Raw genomic sequence first — 24535 nt, 5'->3', positions numbered from 1 at the left:
TAAGGTTACATAGGCTATGTCTTCATGATACAATAGGCATGTCACTCAGTACTCTATGGGTATAAGTAAAGCATCTCCGGCAATTATAGCAGAGACAGACACATGCAGAGACACACACGCACCCACGCACCACGCATAAACAATAAAAGTACATACCGTACATACAACAATTTGATTCTGGTGGTGGTGGGGAAATAAGCATAAAACATAAAAAGATTCGAATTTCCAAAACTTACAATGATTGCCTTTGCCTTTCCATCACAGTGGTCACAATACACCAAATTGTCTCCACTGAGTGATGTAGGTTCGAAAAACATTGCAACGCCCTCTTCCTGGAAATGCATCAATCATTGTAATTAATGACAAAATGACATCCATATATCTCACACCACACAACAGATGGTCAAATACTGAACTTTAACATTATCTTACCAAGCTGTAGTGTTGATCTTCTATTCGTAGTGGCAGGGTCCAAATTGAGGCTTTTTGCTCATTCACAATGTGTCCATCAGAACACTGGGTTCTGTGCTTCAACTGTCCTTGGAAGACCTAATTAAAATAACAATATATATAACCATCCATGCTATAAATGTATATTTTTAATATAATATTTCTTTGCAGCTAGGTAGGCAGGCAGGCAGTGGGTTACAGTTTCTCACCTCAGATGCCTCAGAGCTGACCAAACTTAAAATCTTCTCCAAGCATTCAGCAGCGTCACATTGCACAGAAACTGCATAATGACACACAAAAGAAGTCAACTCAATGAAAGCTTGGTTATTCAACTAGACTAGGCTACTTAAAGTGAAATGCAAGTTTCTAGGTAGCCATTGATCTCTGCTGCTCTTTTGCTGTTATCACTGATTGATAAACACACCGTTTTGAATCCCAAACGTTGAAGTGATAGCATTCGTTCTGCAGCTTCCTTTTTCCAGATTTTCAAACAGATTTAGCAGGTGACGGTCATAATGATTTTCTGCATCTAACCTGTGTGGGAAAAGAACCGTCTCATAGAAACATTGATCATGCTGCAAAGCATTTTGTTCAAATTAGAGCCCGACTGATGGCAGAATTTGAAGTCTGATATTTTGTCAAAACGCAACACTTAAGGGATATTTCACTTTCAAAAAAACGTTTGGTCATTTTATCATAATCAGGCTTTTATGAACATTCTGAACAGTTTTTTTAATTTGCTTGATTCAATATTTAGATATTTGATGTAAATGTTATCAGGCCCAGGGCCTCTCCCCACACACACACATTGTAACTTCAAACTCAATTTTAACCATGATAGATTAATTAGAAACACCCATTATTTTTTCTGGTGACTCATACATAATACCCTCCAAATATGTGAGCAGGCCGTGTTTTTTCAATAACTATTTTCATGTATTTGTAATAATTCTTTGGGAAAATGTAAAAAATGTAATACAATACAAAACTATTAAAAATAAATGAAAAAAGTTATAGAAAAAACACGGCCTGCTCACGTATTAGGAGGGTAGTATGAGTCACCAGAAAAAAATAATGGGTGTTTTTAATTAATCCATCAGGGTTAAAATGAAGTTTGAAGTTACAATGGGTGTGTATGGGGAGGGGTCCTGCAGGAGGATGGCCTGATAACATTTACATCAAATATCTAAATATTGAACCAAGCAAATTAAAAACTGTTCAGGGTGTTCATAAAAGCCTAATTAGATGATAAAATTACCAAAAGTTTTTTTTGAAAGTGAAATATCCCTTTAATAATTAATTTGAAAAACTGTGATTTGATTCAAATTAATTTTTGAGAACATTTAAGCAGAATTTATTTTAGGCTATATAGAATACCGGCCAGACTGATATATCAGTAGGGCTGTAGTTCAAACATGAATTAATGTTCTTACACAGATAATCCACATCAAACCTTTCTTTGAACTCAGTCGTCATGAAGAGGATTTGTAGAACAGAGTTCAGGTAACATGTGGCTCCCTGATTATGCAAGCCATGGAAAACAGCGGTCTGTTCCTTTGACGGAGATTCTAAAAGAATAGCAGACAGGCTACATTACAGGCCCACTCCGTAGCATAGATATGAAGACAAGGTTGTGCAGTTTGTTGGCTCATACCTTCTATGTCAGACTCAGAAGTTGGCTCTTTGGTTGAGTTTGGTTCATCGATTGTAGGTTGTGAGCGTGTGTTCTTGCGGCTGTTATCACATACCTTCTTGTGCCTGCTGCCTCTCTGATTACGTGGCCTCTTGCTGTGTGTAGGGGAAGAAAGAAAGACCACAGTAGCATAGATCATATCATAGCCTATCAAATTCTTTCCAGGTCTGTATGACACATTTTCATTGAGAAATATTTTGTTGTAAGATGAGGTAAAATTTTAATTGATTTAGCACAACCCTAAAGGCAAAAAGAAATGTGAACCTTACCGTTGTCCACCCATCTTGAAAATACTTTCACACTGTTGCCATAGACTCAGTCAGGCCTAGCCTAGTTTACCATGGTTGCAACATTTACTTTCATTTCGTCATGGATGATCAGTTTCACTTGAGTATTATTGCCCCTGACCTCTAATGATGCCATAAAACAAGAAAAGATCTGAAATCAAGAGAACATATTTGTCTGTTATTGTGGGACTTTCTGATATCATGAACATACAGTACAGTATTGCAAGAACAAGAACAATACTAATTCAAACCTTAAAGCTCACATTAAAGGGATATTGTGGGGAAAGAATTGGTCAAGAATATGTGTATTCATTAACTGACACACGTATGAAAGGAAATTTAGAATGATATCTCTCATATACCAAAAGATTAAATCTTGGTCATGACTGTGCCGACCGACCCTATGAAAAGAAGTTAAAAGTTACACAAAGGAGATGGGTATTTCAGGGTGTGTGTGATCAAGTGTCCTTAAGGCATTTCAGAACAATGGGAACATAGCCATACTCAATGCACAGAAAGTTGTACATATGTTATTTACATGTAATCGCTGGATTTACTGTGTTCTATTTTTGCTTATGACAATGTAATATCTATAATTATTATTATTATTTATCATAATTTATAGGAGGATTGCGTGAAATAGACATCACACACCTGCACTCTGTGTTCATCTTTTACTTGCAAAGTTTCAAAATGTGTACAATGAACCAATGAATCGTCTGATTTCACTAATCAGTTCACACAGCACCACTACCTGCACGGCGCTTCCTGCTGGACAGTTCATCCAATCAGATCCAGACCCCAGGACCTGGTCCCTGTTGGGTGGAAGATAATGTGCTGTGTCACTGCAACTGGATTTGTTTATCATGTTTCAAAATGTCACTTTCACTCTCTCTCCTGCCATTTACAAGAAGTCACATGACTTAGGGGAAAGCAGCATGCCATAATCTTTATGGGCTTTAATCATTTATCGGAATCCTTGGTTTATGGTTTATGGTGGAATGCAAGCATTTTATTCTTCTGTAAGCTGTTCCAGTCTGTAATGTCATTTACTGCCTTTTTCACATTTGTTTTAATAACTTTAATAACTGTGCAGCCAGCTAGCAAACACTGTTACAAACAATACAATGGTTAAATAAATCTGATTGGATTCAGAGAAGAGACAATGGCCATTGAGTGCAAAACAGAAGAGCAAATGTAGAGTAGCTAAAAGAAATAGCAGAAAGGCTTCCAGGCAGCACTGATAGCTTTGGGTCTTGAGCAGCATAATATTTTGGTAATAATTATATTTGATTATACATCAGCATAATGGCCATGAGGGCTTTTTGATTGATTGATTGAAGAATTTATTAGAAGTTTGCAATAGAAAAAAGTACAGTTTCATGACAGTACAAATCACTGGTACAAGGTCAACTAAAAGGAGATCCTAGAAAGCCGAGGCTTATTTCCACAGGAACCACACTTTAAGTATCTCATATAACATTGAAAGACAGACGGATAGAACATAGTACTTTATCTAGGATAATATCAGTTTCAAAAGCATAACATCAAATACAAAGGCAGAAAAAAAAGAAAAGGGGGGGGGGGGCATGGGGGCTTAGTCTATTTACAAGTCACGGGTAGCAGCTGTCTGAAGGTGACTTTGTAAAAAATAGGTTATCTGATCAACCATTCATCTTAGCTCATCAGTAACCCACACCTCCCATCCATGTCCCTATAGGCCTATCTATGCCCCAGACATCCTCTAGCCATAAATCATAATTTCCAGGAGAGTTCGCTAGTATTCGGACATAAGCGACCTCTCCTGGAATATGATGTATGGCTACCTCTAGACTGTGTACCCAGCCAAAGGCCATGATGAACGTACTTTATGAGAGCGAAAGATAAGATATGAATATGACCCAAAAAACTTCAAGCATAAATAGCTATAGCCTAGCCTTAGCATACTTGACTAAAGGACACTTTATTGTAGCCTACTTGACAACAACATTTTAAGAGAATGGAAACACTTACTCAAAAATGAAATGTTGCCATGCACTTGCCACAGTTGCCAGTAATAAGATGTAGGCTCCAATGATAATATGAATACAATCCTCCTCTACCAAGCCTAGAGTGTCTTTGATGAAAACAAATCCTTAAGTTTAAGACTGGTTGTTTTGAATTCTATGTGTGACGTACACAGCATATTGCTAAACCCCTCCCTCCCAGAACGTTACTCTTCACTGAAAGTATAACTAAGTACATTTACTTAAGTACAATTTTGAGGTATTTGTGCTAAATGTGCTTTACTTGAGTATTCCCAGTTCCTATACTTGTACTTCTGCTCCACTACATCCATGATACCAATACTTTTGTACTTATAGTCAAGTAAATGTACAATAGGCTACAGAATAGTATTTCTACATAGGCCTATAATTGCAGTAGCCTATTCCCTATTGATAGACTACTTTTACTTAAGTAAAACATTTGAGTACTTTTAGTTTTTCCATCACTGATTAGGTTTCGGTTTTACTGAAAATGAAACTGGACTTGCCACGTGCTTTCATGACGTGATAACAAGGTCCGTGTAAAGACCGAGACACAATTGTTTGTTTCATCTCCACTTGGCACTTGCCACTTGCTCATCCGTCGCTGATGACCTCGCCTGACGCAGGGGCATATCTGTCTTTAACATATTCTTATTTCGCAACTACGATGCAGTTTTTGGACTCCGCTTAACTCTTTATGTGTCGTTTCGTTTGTACTTATATAATGGCGCAAGTGAGACATTTGAATTAATTAAGTTAAAGGTAGGCATACAACATGTATCAACAACGAAGTAAAGATGGATCTGGTCTAGACTCTGACAACTCTCCAGGTAAGCTACGAAGCGATCGAAGCAATTAACCTGACATATAAGCCTAATACATCTTTATATTAAAATTCTTATTCTGTGCTGTTACATAATGTAGCCAAACCTTTCTTGATTCAAGGCTAATGTAGCGCTCTATATAAGCTGTGTCCCCTTCACAGCCTGCAGGTACAATGGCTTTAAGAATCAAGAATACAATTCTTTGAACAGTGTGCTCCAGGTTCTGTTCTTCAACAAAGACTTCAGAGAGGCTGTGCAAAGGTTTGTTACACGTTTGGATTCATCATACTCAATATTTTAATGATTTATTACATTTGTCAGTAGGAAGTAGGCTAAATGCACAAACATAATAAAACTTGTCTTACAAAGTTACACCTTCCCAGTATACATTTTCTCTTCTATTCCTACTGTGTGCAGGCACTGCAGTGAAAATCCCAACAGTGAGCATATTGATGCTCAGCTTAATAAAGTGTTTGATGACTTAAAGAAAGATCCAGGTGATTCATATGATGTGATTAGGAAATTGCCTGCTGAAGGTAAGAGACATGATATTATGTTTGTAATTTACCTCTGAACATGTTAATCAACTGTTGTGAAATAAATCTAACGTGTTTTACCACTCCACTTCCAGTGTGTAGACAGCATGCTGCTTGGTGTTTGGATAAGATCCTGAACTTGACCAGTCCTGAGGCATCACAGGTAGGCCCGCTGTAGACTCATAATGTTAATCACACACTGTCTCCTCATCATGGACAATCTGTTTAAAATATGTACATACACTTTTGTCTTCAGATGTTTTGTGTTCAGTTAAGACAGAGGACCACGTGTGGCACATGTCACCACCATACTGATGAAGTCAATGCATTCTGGAATCTGCCTCTTAATGTGATGGATACAGATACCGATGTCTATAATGTGGTAAGGACAATTATCTGATTTAGCACAATTACAAATTAAGGTTTGTGACATTGTCTACATAATTACTGTATATGATTTAATTATATTAATGGAGTTCATGTCATTACTCACGTAATGATACCTTTCAGATGGATGGTATCGAGTCATTATTCAGATGTACCGAACTCAATGGCCAGATGTACTGTGATCACTGTGGTGTCAAAGTAGACGCAACTACTGTAAGTTCATCCATCCATCTTCAACCGCTTATCCATTTTTTTATTAATAGGGTCGCGGGGGTAACAGTTCCAACTGAGACTTCCAGATTTCCTTATCCCGAGCAACTTCCTCCACTCCCTCAGGGAGTATACCGAGGCGTTCCCAAGCCAGTTTGGAGATATAGTCCTTCCATCTAGTCTTTGGTCTGCTATGGGGTCTCCTCCCAGTGGGACGTGCATCAAGGACCTTCCTAGGAAGGCGGTCGGGGGGCATCCATACTAGATGCCCGAAACACCTAAGCTGACTCCTTTCCAAGTGTAGGAGCAGCGGTTCTACTCCAAGGGCCCTATTAAGAACGTGGTATGCTATGCGCTTGTGTAGTATTTAAGTCCGGTCGCATATGATTGTGGCGAGCAACACGCTCATATGCGTTGTTTTGCAATTAAGAAGTGGGAGCTAAGTCATATCAACGCGCTGTCCGGCGCCCGCACGCATATTTAAGGTATGGGGAGGTAACGTATGTAAATCAACCTGCGCTGTGCGCCCAGTGCAATTATGAAGGTCGAGTAACTGAAACAAATAATGCATATCCTTAGACGTGCTTTCTTCACCTTTTATGCGCTAAATGACATGTTTATGCCCACATGAGACTGGGCGGCAGCAGCCTTGCTTCACAAGAAACAGCAGCAGGTCTATATACCCTATAATTCAGCCACATTTCTTCATTCTGGTCTGATTAAAACAAAACAAAAAATCCATTCCTTCTTCTGTACCAGTCATATGGCTCCCCCATGAAAGATATCGCGCTAATATGGGACTAAGGGGATTTCTTTAATTATTATAGGTTGGCAAGAGCGGATTTTTGCCTGCTGTAATTTGTGCATGAATAGATGGCTGGTGTCAGCATGGAAAGCACATTCACAGGACCATGGATGGATCTCTTTCAATTTTTAAAATCGCTTCATAATTGCCCGATCTATGAGGAATCAATCTGCTGTTTTGCTTTGCTTCATATAGATGCGTGATCGCTGATCGCGATGCGTCATGCCAATTTAGCCAAAGAAGGGGAAAAAAAAGCTCTTGAAGCACTATAGGCTATACATGGCATGTTGACAGCTTTTAGGTCTAAATATGTTTTTTTCGGACACACACATGTACAGTATGTGCTACAGTGCAAGGACATGCAGCGGGCAGAGGGCATGTCTGGCTGCCATCACCTAGGCGCTGCTATTAATTAATAGGCCAATATACGTCCATTGTTCACTCAACAAGGCCAGCCTATGTCACACTGACACGCTGGCATGAGATGAGAGAGACAAATAGATGTGGACGTGACAAAAAAAGTATTATATTAATATAGCCTTCTCTCTCTCTCTCTCTCTCTCTCTCTCTCTCTCTCTCTCTCTCTCTCTCTCTCTCTCGCCTTTTCTTCTCTATACGGTTCTAATAAAACAGACCTTATTGAGTGCGAGATATCAAGCATTATATCACTGTGATATGTGAATAAGCATTAGCCCCTCCATCCTCTGGTTTTATGCCAGTTAAACAGAATGACGGACGAGCTTCTGATAGGTGAATGTACCTACCGGGGTCAAGCTATCCGCTTTTCAGGTAAAACACACCCATGCATATTCATGCGTCAAACGCGATCGTCGGCAGTCGGCATCTCCTTAGCACGGGCGTTGATTACCGTCTTCTTAATCGAGCCCAGAGTCTCTCTCGGGTGACTGAACTTCTCACCCTATCTCTAAGGGAGATACCAGCCACCCGTCTGAGGAAACCCATTTCGGCCGCTTGCACCCGCGACCTTAGACTTTCGGTCATGACCCACACTTCATTATAAACAATTAAGTCTCTAATATACTTACATAGAGTCTTTGTCATACTAATTGTATGTGGTCACAACATCTTACATATATTGTTGCAGTATAATGACAATAAATTAAAACTAAATATAACACTATGCATATACCGTTGTTTGGGTTGAGATTGGCACATTTCCTGGGGCAATCTGCCCAGATTATACATGTCACACGTGTCTTCTTCTTCCTCTTCTCTCAAAAAATGCCTGCAATGTAGTGAATTTGAAACTACATTGCAGTGCACATCATGTGGTGATCACTGCTTGCCTCCTGTGAATTGTTTTATTTTTATTTTTGTTTATTTTATTTTTATTTCGTTGCTGAGTGAGGTCAGCAGACAAAGTGTCATGAGTGAGATGAAAAAACCTGAGTGAAATGTGCCAATGTCAACCAGAAACATCGGTACTGCCACTATAGTAATACTCATACTGTTTCTACCTTTACTATTACTAGTACTACTACTACTAGTACTAACTATATTCCTATACTGTATGCATCAACCAGCAAACTGGGATAATCGATCATCCAGAGCGTCTGACACTGCTGCTCGACCGATTTGAGTATGACAATCGCAAGCAATCCGATCAAATCTGTGTCTATGTGCCTCGCACCCTTCAAATAGAGGTATGTGTCAACTTCCTCATAACTGTTATTGTCTCCACCAGCCGAAAGCCATTGGGAGACTATGTTTTGCACCCTGTCTGTCTGTCCGTCCGTCCGTGTGTGTGTCCGTCCTCTCCTTCTGTCTGTGTACAGCTAATCTCCGGTGCCGTTGCCATGATGGCAGCGAAACTGGGCACACACACTCCCTGGGTGCCAGAGCCAAACCTCTGCCCCAAAAAAATCACATCGGCCTGTTATAGCGCCACTAGGAGGCGAATTTAGTAGTACCGCTACAGATATTGTCCAAATATCACACAAATCGGTACACAGTATCTCTGATAGTCATTAAACAAAATGGATATTTCCGATTTTTCATATTCCATCTTGATTGGCTAAGATAGCCTTCTAAAGTTTGCAGAACTGCTCCATTTTGAACAAAATGTCACAAATCATGACATTTCCGTCAGATTTTGTACGCACATTCCCACTAGGCCGAAGAAGACATGTCACTTAAAAATGGTAAAATCAGATTTGTGTTTTTTTCTATAACTCCACCGATCACTGTAAAACATTGTATGCACACTCCCTACAGGCTAAAGATAAACCTTTGCCCTGTATTTCTCAAATTTGCATTATATAGTGCCCCCAGGAGGCCGACTTACATAAAACCATTTTTTTATATGACCAAATTTCACACAACTTGCTACACATGATCTCTATAGTCATGTGATCAAGTCGGATATGTTTGCTTTTTCATATTCCATCCTGATTGGCTAAGATTGCATTCCAAAGTTTGAAGGATTGGTCGCTTTTGAACACAATCCCTCAAATCATGAACGCAGTGTGGAATTTGTGTGAAACTTTGCCCACACATTCCCACTAGGTCAAAGAACAAATGCCATCCTTTTCCCATTGGCCTGTTATAGCGCCACCAGTAGGTCAACTTTAGCAAAACACATTTTTAGAACAAAATGGCTACCTGGTGGAGACCTGTGCTCGGAAGAGCACTGCTTCTAGTTCTTAAAATGAGTTGATGTCCGCTACTTTAAAACCTTTCCTTTAGTGTGATTTTCTGTGATCATGTATTAAAAGATTTTATATCTCTGATCAGGATCAGACATATGAACTGCATGCAGTGGTAGAGCATCATGCAGGTCCGACAAATGGAGGTTACACTACAATCAAGACCCAGGATGATGGCAGATGGTATAAGTTTAAGGACACACGTGTTGATACCGTGGTAAGAGAAATCACCTTCATATTGGTTGAAGACTAGTACCAACTGATGTTTCTTTGCCATTATGTTATTCATTGTCAGTGTTTTCCTACAAAGACTTGATGTTTTTGCTTCCTTTGACAGGTGGATCCATTCCCAGCAGTCATGGAAAAGTAAACTTCATCTCCTCACTTAAGATTCTCACTTGAGGCTTGATGCTCATATTAGCTTGTACTGTGTGTGTGTGTGTGTGTGTGTGTGTGTGTGTGTGTGTGTGTGTGTGTGTGTGTGTGTGTGTGTGTGTGTTATATTTATATGTACAGTATATTTATATAATATATATACACATGGTATACTCATCTACCATTTGATGCATGTTTCTTCAGTCCTCACAGTCCTCATCTCCTTGTCTACCAGAAAGAGAAAAGTAAGTCCTAATAATGCTGCATATGCTTGGTGATATCTTAGTTTAGGATGAGACGGCTGCTTTGTTTCATGATAGAATATCTCTTAGTGCTTTGCCTCAATTCTATGTCTGTATTTGCTTCTATTTTCTAGCACATGAACCAGATACTTCATTTCATGAAGTCAACCTAAAGCCTTCTTCTGACGAAAAGAAAGAGGCTTCCAAGCAAACAACAGCAAAGATCAACTATACTCCGGAAACAAATTCTTCACAGACAGGTGCAACTGCCAACTCTGGTGACTCTCCAGGTTACTGTACTGTAGCTGTAAACCATGACATTAGGGAATTTAAGGAAACGGTTTCTATCGTTAAGCAAACAGTCATCGGTGCCGACGGGGTCCCACCACTTTTACTGAACGCTTTGGTTCCCATGGCGACGCGTCTAATCCGTCTATGGACCAGACGTTTTAGGCGCAAAGTGGAAAGGGAACTTCTGGCGTAGTACAGACGGCTGCTACGGCGGCAGGTTGATCTATCGAGCGCTGATCATTTTCGGTTGCCGTTGTCATCTGCCGTAGCCTTACAAAGCTTAAATAGGCTATTATCTATCAGAAGTCAAATTGTAACATGTGTGTTGGTGCATCATTTCAAATGTCTCTCTTACAGTCACCAAGTATTATGGTTTGGAAAGACGAGCAGCAACTTGTTCCTTAAACGCCGTGCTCCAGATTCTCTTCATGAATAAAGACTTCAGAGAGGCTGTAGGAAGGTCTGTTATACTGTACTATTATTGGTTCAATGATTATCTCTATAAGTTCATTGTAGATGTTATTTACATGTACAAATATACCAGACTGCTTACGAGTATATATTTTCCTTTTATAGGGTCTGCAATGTAAATCCCAAGACTAAGAATACTGATGCTCAACTTAATAAGCTGTTTGATGACTTAAAGAAAGATACAGCTGATTCATATATTGTGAAATCGAATTTGGGTGGTGGAGGTAAGAGACATGAGATTTTACTAGTAAATTACCTCTGAACACATGTTAATCAACTAGATTGAAATAAATGCATATTGTTTTACCATCCTACTTCCAGCATATATAGAGCGTGATGCTGCTAAGTATTTGGAAAGGATCCTGAACATGATCAGTCCTGAAGCATCACAGGTATACTATTCTAATGTTAATCACAGACACACTGTCTCCTCATGAAAAGTCTACTTAAAATATCATGTATACAATTACATGTACTCTTCAGATGTTTCGTGGACAGCTAAGACACAGGACCACATGCTGTAGATGTTACCACCATGTTGATGAAGTCAATCCATTCTGGAATCTTCCTCTTGTCATGGGTACAGATACTGAAGTCTATAGTGTGGTAATGACAACTATCTTATTCAACACAATTCTTTTTGTGACATGTCTACTTATATATTTATAAACAATAATATTAACAGATTTTATGTCATGAATCACTGATAATTATATACTTTTCAGTTGAATGGAATTGAGTCATTTTTCAAGCATTCCAAACTCGGTGGACATATGTACTGTCGTCAATGTGGTGTCACAAGAGATGCAACTACTGTAAGTTCTGAAAAGAATTAACAGACAAACAAACAAGCAAACAAACAAAAAATGTCAATACATTTACATAGAGACTATGTCATAAAATGTGTATGGTAGGGCTGTCACGATATGACATTTTACATGACGATTAATTGTCACTGAAATAATTGGCGATTAACGATTTAATTGTGTTTTTGTCATTGACAATTACATTTTTGTTTGGCTTTTAGGCTTTGAAGTTGCACATGGCAGATATGACACAAAACCTTAATACACAAAGAAATTACTGACATATTTGATCTACAAGCTCACAACGCGTCGCAATGCGACGCGTTGTGAACTTGTAGATCTGCTATTTCCACCATTTCTGACATTTTTCAACATTCACGATTATGACGATTATGACAAAATAATTGCGATAATGTCAAATAATCACGATTAGACGATTATGTAATAATTGTGACAGCCCTAGTGTATGGTGGTCATAACATTTCTCATAATGCAGTCTAATGATAATTATTGAAGGTATTCATTCTGTTCCACATAAATGATAAGGCAAAGACTCCTACCTATCCTTTTAAGAATGCACACAGTCCTTCAGTAGTACTTACTTAAAAACATGAACATTGTATTAAACTTATAAACCATAGGGCCAATAGTTTTAGTTCCCATTCACTTAGCTCCATCTACTTCTATTACTACTACTACTACTAATCCTAATTATATTCAACTCCATTATGATAATCATAGCTTATAACTATATTCTGACTATTATTCCTGTATACTGTATATGTCAACCAGCAAACCGAGATAATCGATCATCCAGAGATTCTGACACTGCTGCTCAAACGATCTGAGTATGAAGATTTTCTCTATCGATTTGACCAAATAAACCACCGCGTGGATGCACCTCTCACCCTTCAAATAGCAGAGGTATGAGTCAACTACCTCATAACTGTTATTGTTAAACTCTCTTGCTGTGTTCTTTACACATTTTACTGTAGTGTGATGTTCTGTGTATTTGATCAGAATCAGACATATGAACTACATGCTGTCGTGGAGCATTATGGGGGTGTGCAAAGTGGAGGTTACACTGCTAAAATTAAGTGCCAGGACGATGGCAGATGGTATAAGTTTCAGGACAACAGAGTAACACTGGTAAGAGAAAGCACCTTCACATTAATTAAATATAGTGCCAACAACACAATAAAAATACTGGTGTTTCTGTGCCATTGTGTCATATATTGTCAGTAATTTCCTACACAGATTTTATTTTCTTTGACAGGTGGACTCGCAGCCATTTCAGGCATTCACAGAAAAGTAAACTTAATCTGATAGTGATCATTTGATCCTTTATTTTCAAACCTTTGATCTAATGCAATGCATTACAATTAAATTAGAAAATACATTTAAGACTTGTTTTTTTTTTCTCCAACAGATCGAGCAGCCCTCATCTCCTTATCTATCGGAAGGAGAAAAGTAAGTCCTGGTATAGATTTGGTGATATCTTTGTTTTATGCTACAAGGGTGAGACAGCTGCTTTTTTTTCATTGTACTAGAGAATTTCTTGGTGCTTTTCCAAAATCTTTGTGTCTGTTTTACTTCTATTTTTAGCATATGGATCAGATACTTCTGTTCATGAAGCCAACCTAAAGTCCTCGTCTGAAGACCGTAGTTGCATTTGTAGAGAAAGGAATAGAAATGCACCAGAGGAGGGTAATGATAATGATGGACTTGATTCCACAGAAAGACATAGTGGTGCAAAGAACAAATACACTGTAGACAGAGCAGTGTCCAGTGTTCCATATCAAGAGGACAGAGTCCCACAAAGAATAGGAAACCATTTGTCTGGACAAAGTGGCCTTTGTAAGAGTCAGGACAGTCAGGACAGGGTTTCTAAAAGAGAACTTGTTCAGGACCATGGACAGAGAGAGCATGAAACAGCAGGAAATCATAGGCAGAACTTAAAATATACTGATCAGAAATATTCACAGAAAATACTTCAGACCCGTACAAGACATGAGAACTATGTAGAGTCCTCATGTCTAGATGTTAAGGGAAACAGAGGAATGGATAAGCATCTCCAAACCACAGAAGGGTGGAAGAAAGATGGAGATGACAAAAAGAAAGATGACTCCAAACAAACAACAGCAAAGAACAACTCTCCTCTGGAAGCGAATTCTTCAGAGACAGGTATTATCTCTAAAAATAGCTATAGCCTTAAATATATTTCTTGTGCAAAATACTGCTGACAGGGTTCTGACCAATTCTAAGAAACATACTCGTACCACTCCCATCCTGGCATCACATCACATCACCCTAATAGTTTCTTGCACCCCAATATATTGTTGAGCTTATGTCTCCCCATGAGCCTCTCTGCTGCCTGAGGTCCTCAGGTGGGGCTCTCCTAAAGGTCATGCCTAGCAAAGGTCATGCCTAGCAAGGGTGAAAAAAACACACCTGTTCAGAAATACCTTTCCATAAATCTCATTTATCTATGCTGCATTACATTTTGAATATCTCTAGTTTTACATATTTTTCTTTAGTTCTTTTTTATCTCCTACAACTATGTTAACTTGCTATTTTAAATTGTGTGATTTCTCTTCATTTTATTTTTACGGTTCCAATTTTGTATCAATGTTGTTGTTGTTGCTATAAGTCTAATTGTCTACACAGCATTGGTACCTAATTTAATATCTCTTTCTTACAGTTCCCAAGTATTATGGTTTGAATTATCAAGGAGGAAATTGTTCCCTAAACAGTGTGCTCCAAATTCTGTTCATGAATAAAGACTTCAGAGAACATGTGAGAAGGTATGTTATGCTATTGGAGTAATCACACTTATCTATTATTCTACTAACAACTACTTCCTTGTAGTTGTTATAAAAATAAAATATGAATAAAAAGTAAATACACAAATATACCAGATTGCTCATGCCCAGTGTATCATTTTGTCCCATAGGTACTGCAATGAAAATCCCAACACTAAGAATGTTGATGCTCAGCTTAATAAAGTGTTCCATGCCTTAAAGGAACATAATGCTTCTTCATATGATGTGAAATGGAAATTGGGTGTTAAAGGTGAGTGACATGATATTATATTAGTACATTTCCTCTGAACATGTTAATACTGTGGAATATAATATAATACCACCCTACTTACAGCATTTGGAGGGCTTGACGCCGCTGAGTATTTGGAGAAGATCCTGAACATGACCAGTCCTGAGGCATCACAGGTACTGCAGCCTTCTAATGTTAATTACAGACATACTGTCTCCTCCATGTATTGTATTGTATACATATTCATGTACACTTGTGTCTTCAGATGTTTCGTGGACAGTTAGGACACAGGACCACATGCTGCGGGCCTACATGTCTCCACCAGAGAGTGGAAGTCAGTCCATTCTGGCATCTGTCTCTTGTCATGGATATAAATAGTGAAGTCTATAGTGTGGTAATGACACTTCTCTGATATACTGTAGCACATTCATCTAGAAAGTGTTGTGTCTTGGTATAAGTGTATAATATATACTGTGTGACTGTGGATACACCTTATTAACATAGTTGATTACAGTAATCCATGATACGGATGGATACACATTTCAGGTGGATGGTATTGAGTCACTCGGAAGAACCAAAACCAGTGGACATATCAATAAGGACTGTCACTATGGTGGCAAAGGAGACAAAACCAATGTAAGTTATCATTTAGAAATGCATTTCTAATATGTTATCAGATGATAATCTGATTTTATATGGCCATAATCAGTCTTTGGGAAGTTACTTTAAACATATTACCTATTTAGTTTACTTTCAATTAAAAGACTTTTACTGCACGGTTCTGCAAGAGGCTTACCATTTACTGCGTGTATGTGTGTGTGCACGATGTAATAGGTTACATAAGTACCTTCCTTGACTAATTTGTTTTATACTTTTTTTAATCTTTAATATTTTAATTCATCAAATGGGCTCTGATCAGGCTGAAATCTAAAATATGTGGAGTCATAAATACAGTATGTCAGATAACTGGCACAGGTTGGTCACGTGACATCTGAGATCCACATGATTCGATTTTTTTATTAATGATCTTATTGTACCTTTTGCATTTGTTTCTGTCAAGCACTTTGCACCTCTCCTTTGAAAGTTCCAAAACACTAGGCATATAATTATTGATTCTCCTACTATGACTACTTGTACTACTAATACTAATACTACTAATAATCATTACATTCATGATTATAATAATACTTTCTAACCATATTCTGACTGTATATTTCTGTATGTTAGCAAACTGGGATAAAGGATCATCCAGAGGTTCTGACACTACTGCTCAATCGATTTGAGTATGACAAACATCTCTATCGATACAACCAATTAAACCGCTTGGTGGATGTGCCTCTCAACCTTCAAATGGCAGAGGTATGTGTCAACTACCTCATAACTATCATTATTACATTCAGGCATTACAAGGGCTATTTCATTGTTTTAATTTGATTTAAATAGTTTTTCTGTGTTTTATATATTTCTGATCAGAATCAGACGTATGAACTACATGCAGTTGTAGACCATCATGGTGGTATACCACGTTGTGGATCCTGGACTGCTACAATCAAGTCTCAAGACGATGGCAGATGGTACAAGTTTGCGGATACATGTGTCACACTGGTAAGATAAATCACCTCCACAGTCAGTAACAAAATGGGAAGGTGCACACCTCTGAGCAGGTTGCCTACCAGGTGTTACAACCTGTTATAGCTCCACCATGTGGCCGATTTGAAACAGTTGGGTTGATGATTATTTCTTGGCCTACTGGGAGTGTGCCTGCAATGATTTATGGCATTTTGTGCAAAACGGTCTTCCTTTGCTTTTGGCAGTTCTGGTCTGACAGGGATAACTATCCTACAGTATGCTACTGTACATACTAATGCCATTTCAATGCCATTGTGCCAATAATGTTATCTTATCTTTGACAGATGAATCCACAACCCTTCCAGACACTCACAGAAAGGTAAATCTTACATTTGTTTATTAAAAACCAAGTGTACACCCTTGTTTGTGATACTGAAGGAAAGACGGATAATGGCGAGGTTTATTAATTAGCCTACTTATAGTAGTGAGAATGAACGTTTTCAGGGAATGTCCTCCTGCCAGTGAGGAGGACCCCACTGGGAGGACACAGAGCTTCCTTCCTACTCTTCCCGCCCCCAACACTCGCTGCTGACAGGTGCCACCCCAGCCCGTAGCAATATGTGCAGTGTCAAATATCACCCTCCCTGCCCGACTTCCATTCCCCGAACAACACGGGCCAATTGTGTTTGTTTAGACGCTAAAGCTGGATGCACTGCGGTGAATTCGGACCCCTATACAGCGGTGTTGGGCAGGTACTTTACCACTGCGCCACCCATGCCCCCACAATGTGTTTTTCAAAATGATATACTGTATGTTTCTTCCACTAGGTCCAGGACAGCATATCTTCTCATGTACAAGAAAGAGAAAAGTAAGTTAAAGAAAATGCATTTTTTTATATATTGTATTAGTAGCTGTCCAGCAGAATTATAACCACTGCACTGATCCGTTAAAATCCTATATTGGTATGTTGTTTTTACATATAGGTTTTTTCATTTTACATTTTCAGAACATATTCCTGATCAAGACAGTGGTCAGAGAGTGCATGAAAAAGCTGCAGAAGACTGTCAGACGTTGCAACATGCTGACCAGAAATCTGTTGCAAGACATGAGGATAGTAAAGTTGTGAGAACAGACACATTCCAAGACAAGCTTAGGAGCATAAACATGGATGTTAACAGAGACAAGCATAGCAAAGAAGGAGGGGATGATCATGTTCACACAGAATGGTGGACAAAGAGAGAGGGGGGACAGGAAGAAGAGAGCTATGGTGGTGGACAGGCAGGAATGGCAGGAAAAGGAGCCTGGCAGAAAGAGCATAAAGAACTGGGAGATGGTGGACAGGAGAGACCACATGACAGTCAGAAACATGGAGGAGTAAAGGAACAGGGGAGACCATATGACAGTCCGTACCATGGTGGAGTAAGGGGACAGGAGATACCATATGACAGTCAGTACCATGGTGGAGTAAAGGGAGATGGTGGACAGGAGAGACCACATGACAATCAGAAACATGGTGGAGTAAAGGGACAGGAGAGACCACATGATAGTCAGTATCATGGAGAAGTAAAGGGAGATGGAGGACAGGAGAGACAATATGACACTAATGACAGTCAGTACCATCGTGGAGTAAAGGGACAGGGGAGACAGTATGACAGTCAGAAACATGGAGGAGTAAAGGGACAGGAGAGACCACATGATAGTCAGTATCATGGAGAAGTAAAGGGAGATGGAGTACAGCAGAGACAATATGATGGTCAGAAACATGGAGGAGTAAAGGGAGATGGAGAACAGGAGAGATCATATGACACTAATGACAGTCAGTACCATTGTGGAGTAAAGGGACAGGGGAGACAGTATGACAGTCAGAAACATGGAGGAGTAAAGAAACAGGGGAGACCATATGACAGTCCATACCATGGAGGAGTAAAAGGAGATGCAGGACAAGAGAGACAATATGACAGTCAGTACCATGGAGGAGTAAAGGGAGATGGAGGACAGCAGAGACAATATGACGGTCAGAAACATGGTGGAGTAAAGGGACAGGAGAGACCACATGATAGTCAGTATCATGGAGAAGTAAAGGGAGATGGAGTACAGCAGAGACAATATGATGGTCAGAAACATGGAAGAGTAAAGGGAGATGGAGAACAGGAGAGATCAAATGAGAGTCAGACCCATGGAGTAGTGAAGGGTGCTGTCCAAAAGGCAGCAAGTGACGACACCATGTATAATTCAGTAGGCGATAGAAAGAAAAATGTTTCCTGGATGTCAAGAATTCCAAGTTTCACACTTCCAAGTTTCTTAAGTTCCCCAGGTAATATATAACCCACAGCCACAGCATTATGTTATATATACTGTATATCATCTATAAGTGTTGAAAGCCTAATATCTGGGTAAAAGTGCTATTATTATTATTATTATTATTATTTCCCGTTGCAGCCTGCAAATACAATGGTTTACTGAATCAAGGATCAACATGTTACCTAAACAGCGTTCTCCAGGTTTTGTTCATGAACAAAGACTTCAGAAAGGCTGTAGAAAGGTTTGGCACAGGCAATATGCAGATTTTTGGTTCATTATAATATAAATATAAATTGAACATGTCTACCAATTAGACACTTCTGGTTTTGGTGAACAATAATTTGACAGCAGATTGCTTATACCCAGTATATGGTTTCTTCCCTTAGACACTGCCGTGAAAATCCCAAGACTGAGAATATTGATGCTCAACTTAATGCACTGTTTGAAGACTTAAAGAAACATCAGTCTTACACGTATAAAATCACAGAGAAAATGGAAATTAAAGAAGGTGTGAGACACAATATTATATAAGCAAATAGTATTCTAATACACATTAATAAGCTAAAGGCAATAATGAACATGTTATGTTTTTCCACCATACTTCCAGTGTACGTACAGCGTGATGCCGCTGAGTATTTGGAGAAGATCCTGAACATGACCAGTCCTGAGGCATCACAGGTACTGTAAGCTTCTAATGTACTTCTACACTTGAGTCACCATGTCTCATTTAAAGTGAATGTAAATATGTCATAATAATTTATCTTTTTCTGTTCTTTTGTGTCTTCAGATGTTTCGTGGACAGTTAAGACACAGGACCACATGCCGTACACATCTCCACCATACTGATGTAGTCAATCCATTCTGGAATCTGCATCTTTCCATGGATACAGATAGTAAAGTCTATAGTGTGGTAATCAACATTCTTTGATTTTGTAGATTTTTTTTTTTTAAATGATGTATTGTGGCTGTGGCATTATGTATCATGTTATGAACCATGATGGCACCAGTGTTTCTTTTAGGGATCACTGATCCTCATTTATTTTACAGATGGATGGTATCAAGCAGTTTTTCACACCTACACATTTTAGTGGAGACAACCAGATGTATTGTGACAACTGTGATGCCAAAGAAGATGCGACTCTTGTAAGTTATGAAAAAACATGTTTTTATTAACTTCACATAGAGACTTTGTTATTTCACTTTTGTATATTGTCATGGTATTTTACAGAAATCACATTTGTGTTGACCTGCAAGGTTATAGTATTCTTGATTTACAGAGAAAGACATTGTTATATTATTTGTAGAACCACCACCACCACTACTACTACCACTACTACTACTACTACTACTACTACTACTACTACTACTACTACTACTATTATCATCACTGCTGTCATCATTATTATGGTTTTATTATGATTATATACTGTATATCATTCGTCCAGGAAAGTGAGATAAATCATTATCCAGAGATTCTGACACTGCTGCTCAAGCGATTTGAGTTTAACGTCCATCTCATGGACTATATTAAAATCAATCGCTTAGTAGATGTGCCTACCATGCTGAAGATGTCAAAGGTATGTTATATAACCTGCTCTATTACAGTATATAGATATGTTAGATATTGCTGAAACTCATTTGTATATATTTGTGTATATATATTTTATATATATATACACACACACACACACACACACACACACACACACACACACACACACACACACATATTAAAATAAATGTATCTCTTAGAGCAGGTTGCACTTTCTAATAAAGCTTTTGGCAGTCATTAAGAGGAGGAGGTGTTTTCTTCTACCTTCTGATCAGAAACAGACATATGAACTATATGGGGTCGTGGATCATGGTGGGTCTATGCAGGGTGGCCATTACACTGCTAGAATCAAGTCCCAGGACAATGACAGATGGTATTGTTTCAATGACAGCTCTGTCACAGAGGTAAGACAGATTGTGTCTATAATGTGTGTGTGTGTGTGTGTGTGTGTGTGTGTGTGTGTGTGTGTGTGTGTGTGTGCGTGCGTGCGTGCGTGCGTGTGTGTTTATTAATTAATGAACTGTTTTTTTTTACCTTAACAGCTGTATCCCCAACCATTCCAGGGACCCATGGAAAAGTATGTTTCCATTTAATGTTTCAATTCTTCTGTTTTTGCTTGATTCACATTGTGTTTTGCTAATATTTTATACACAATTCTTGCTCTAGGTCCAGCAGCGCATATGTCCTGTTTTACAGGAAAAAGAAAGGTAATTTCAGGATAATGCAGTGTTAATTGATCATCATGAGTAGATCAGCCGTTTTAAGCCGTGCAACTAATGTTTATCTCTGTTTGCTTGACATTTCTAGAAGATACTCACCCAGAGGAGGGTGATTATAGAGCAGGGGCTGTTTCCACAGGAGATAGTGTCAAGAAAGGCATGGCAGAAGGACATATTATGTCCTGTATTGATGGTATAGTGGAGAGTCTTAGCAAATTGACAACATACGATGACCACCATAAGGGCCAGGATAGTCATGAAGGGTGTTCTCATGGACGTCCTAAAGACAGAGGACAGAGAGCACATCAAAACAGAGAAGATGACCAGAAGTTGCAACATGATGACCATTATAACACAGGGTTAAAGAGAGATGCCTGTAAAAGAACAAGTAAAAGTTTAGTAGAGGGATCAGAAGAAAGAATGGCAAGCAATTCAGTGCAAATCAAAAAAGAAAAAAGGGACTGATTATGTTAAAATAAAGTGTTGATAAGAGGAGAGTGTAGACACACCAATACTGTACAGCAGAAAGAACAGGAAATTATCCTATGAGACAAGTTTTGTGTTGCTGGAAGAAGTTCTGTATTCAAGTGCTTTAGAAACCCCACTGAATTACATATACTGGAATGTTAAACCACGATAATTTGATACTTTGTAGACCTAACTACATATTGTCACTTCCGCCTGAGTTTTGATTTTATATTTTAGATGACAGCTATGTATACTTTGATTACAAGAAGAAAACATGAGTGTGCCACAGTGGGCACATACAGTAAGTTTATTTCAGACTATGTTTATTGTAGCTTTTACGGTATCGTGAGGTTATTTAAAATAGAAATACATTTGTATTGCTAAAAAGGCTTTTAGTATGAGCCAAACTTTATCACATCATTGGTCTATTATTTTCAGTTAAGCTGAGTTTTTGTGGCACTTCAAATATTGTGTAATTGCTTTGTTCTTACTGTGTAAAAATACAATAAAAAGTATGTAATAACTTAAGAGTTGCAGTATGAATGTTATTATTATTACTGTTACTTTTTTACGATCGCTGATGCTTTATTGGCATTGGTTCTTTGATTAACACGTTTTGTGTACGTTATGGCAGTTACATGTTAACACTGTATACTATACAATTTATTGGCCTCTTCACTCGCACATTTCTTCACCATTTACTTTATCTCAGATGCTGTGGAGATAAAAGTAAAAACTTAAAGGAAAGAAGTACACACTTGCACTGATCCTGAAGATATGGATAATAAAGCCAAATTTATTCTTTGTTGATCAATCACGTTGCATTGTTTTTCACTTGTATAATGAAACACTAGGATTAGAGTAAGCCTGGCATGGAGGTGACATATTATTTTCTCCAATGTTGGCCCATTAAATGTTACTTAATGGTATGAATAAAATGTACTTTAGCCATCTATGTCATGGCTCCACCTAGTGGTAGACCATGGAGGAGTATTGTTTCAGCTCAACTTCATCTGGGAAGTTCAAAAGCTTATATATTCTCTAAAAATATTATTGTTGCTATTATTATTGCTACACATAGCCTACATTTGAATGTTTTCACATGAAAAGTGGGAGTTAACTTTGACTTCCGCAGTGAAAGGCATTGAGTTGTTTGTCTGCTGCTGCGTACCATACCATTTTATTTTTCATGGCTGCAATCAGAGGCAATTTTGGGATCAGACCTTATAGGGTGGGCTCAGCCCCTAAGCAACTGGATAACAATATCCTAACAATTTTCAACAATAACACTTTTAATAAATTACTAGTAGCCTAAATGTGAGTTTTACACCACACAATGCTTTTAAGAAATTGAAAAATGGAACATGTACAATGTTTTGCGTGTGCAAAATAAGCTGCTAGTGCCAGCTAATCTTCCAAGAGGAATGATATAGGTCCAGAAAAAAGATACGTTGAACTTAATTCTCTGTAAATGTCATGGGCTAATCGTCTTTCTTTTTAGGCAAGCATTGATGATTATTAAACAAAAGTAATGAATCCATTGGATCAGGATAATTATAATAATCATAATTGTTATTGTAATTACACACACACACACACACACACACACACACACACACACACACACACACACACACACACACACACACACACATACACATACACATACACACACACACACACACACACATATAGTCTATATATATATATATATATATATATATATATATATATATATATATATATATATATATATATAATTAGAATTAATAATAATAATATAATGATATAATAACATAATTATTATTATTAATATTATTGGCTAGTGTTGCCAACTTGAGTTTCTTTGCAAACTTTCACTTCAGTGAAAACCATATGACTTACGGGAAGGGCAGAGAATGAAAGTGAAACCCTGTAGCATGAAGTCATGATTTACAGACAGACTGACTTTAACCAGCGCAGATTTAGCAGAAGGAGAATAATCCAACATGTCCAGTGTACAGGAGAAGATGTATGACGGCAGTGACTCCTCTCTCACATTTGTAAATGGACCAGACGAATTAGATTGTAAGTACTGCCTACTCGAATTTAATGCGGACAATTCCGATGTATCTAGGCCTAAAGTCTAGTAAAGTGTAAATTTGACTCGGGTCGGCACAAAATACTGACTGACTTTTGTGACCAAGATTGAACCATTTTTTCTAATGCGAACGTTTCCCTTCATGTTTCAGTCGAGTGGAATGAATACAAGTCTGCAAGGGCAGCTATGTCCTGTGGTCATGCTGTCACGCCGATGTCTCTCACAGCTTGGTGTCGCTTTTTGTTGTCACAGGTATGTAGTCTATCATGTGACATCTTCCCACACTGCATTATGCATTTGTTTTCCAAATATGTTATAAGACTATAACAGTTATAAATATGTTATAGACTATAAGCCTATAATGTAACAGCTACTGAAAAAGCCAATTTTCAGACAATTATCTTTAAAAAGACACACACACACACACACACACACACACACACACACACACACACACACACACACACACACACACACACACACACACACACATAGGAGAAAAGTCTGTGCAAGTCATATAGTCGGATAGGCCTATAACACCAAAAAAGGGCACAAGACAAGTCGGAGGTTTATTGAAATGTTGTGTATCACAGCACCACTCAGGTCTACTGAGTCTTTGCAACTGGATGCTCAGCACCTGCATGCCCTTAGAATTTTCCCTCAAAATGTACAGTATAAATTCCCCTTAATTTCCTTTCCTTTTCATAATTAAAGGGTCTCTGCAA

General features: G+C 38.4%; 1 protein-coding gene and 1 long non-coding RNA gene across 2 annotated transcripts; both read left to right on the top strand.

Annotated features, from left to right (window-relative positions):
* The first annotated feature begins 10057 nt into the window (after positions 1-10057).
* Positions 10058-10758, top strand: LOC308298545. Its single transcript, XR_013962727.1, has 4 exons — positions 10058-10102; positions 10223-10251; positions 10465-10505; positions 10637-10758. It is a non-coding gene; the product is annotated as an uncharacterized lncRNA (long non-coding RNA).
* Positions 10759-11376: 618 nt separating this feature from the next.
* LOC308298543 (uncharacterized protein) lies at positions 11377-22005 on the top strand. The gene is made up of 29 exons (XM_080742172.1): positions 11377-11488; positions 11586-11656; positions 11748-11870; positions 11990-12079; positions 12863-12994; positions 13091-13219; positions 13347-13381; positions 13500-13540; positions 14111-14254; positions 14772-14874; positions 15024-15142; positions 15227-15297; positions 15387-15515; positions 15668-15757; positions 16349-16480; positions 16595-16726; positions 17035-17069; positions 17518-17558; positions 17697-19004; positions 19130-19232; positions 19378-19499; positions 19599-19669; positions 19779-19901; positions 20039-20134; positions 20437-20568; positions 20819-20947; positions 21086-21120; positions 21210-21250; positions 21351-22005. The coding sequence occupies exons 2-29, from the start codon at positions 11633-11635 to the stop codon at positions 21725-21727; spliced, it is 4107 nt and encodes a 1368-aa protein (XP_080598298.1). The 5' UTR covers positions 11377-11488; positions 11586-11632; the 3' UTR covers positions 21728-22005.
* Positions 22006-24535: the final 2530 nt, after the last annotated feature.

Source organism: Nannobrachium achirus, assembly GCF_963921795.1.
Source record: "Nannobrachium achirus genome assembly, chromosome: 14".
Classification (NCBI taxonomy): Eukaryota; Metazoa; Chordata; class Actinopteri; order Myctophiformes; family Myctophidae; genus Nannobrachium; species Nannobrachium achirus.
Note: the sequence above shows the minus strand (reverse complement) of the source record. Positions and strands in the feature narration are given on the sequence as shown.

Coding starts and splice junctions, on each gene's coding strand:
- LOC308298543 (XM_080742172.1), top strand. CDS start 11,633: ATGATCAGTCCTGAAGCATCACAG. Junction 13,382..13,499: donor TTTCAGGCATTCACAGAAAA/GTAAACTTAATC, acceptor TTTCTCCAACAG/ATCGAGCAGCCCTCATCTCC. Junction 19,005..19,129: donor AAGTTTCTTAAGTTCCCCAG/GTAATATATAAC, acceptor TTCCCGTTGCAG/CCTGCAAATACAATGGTTTA.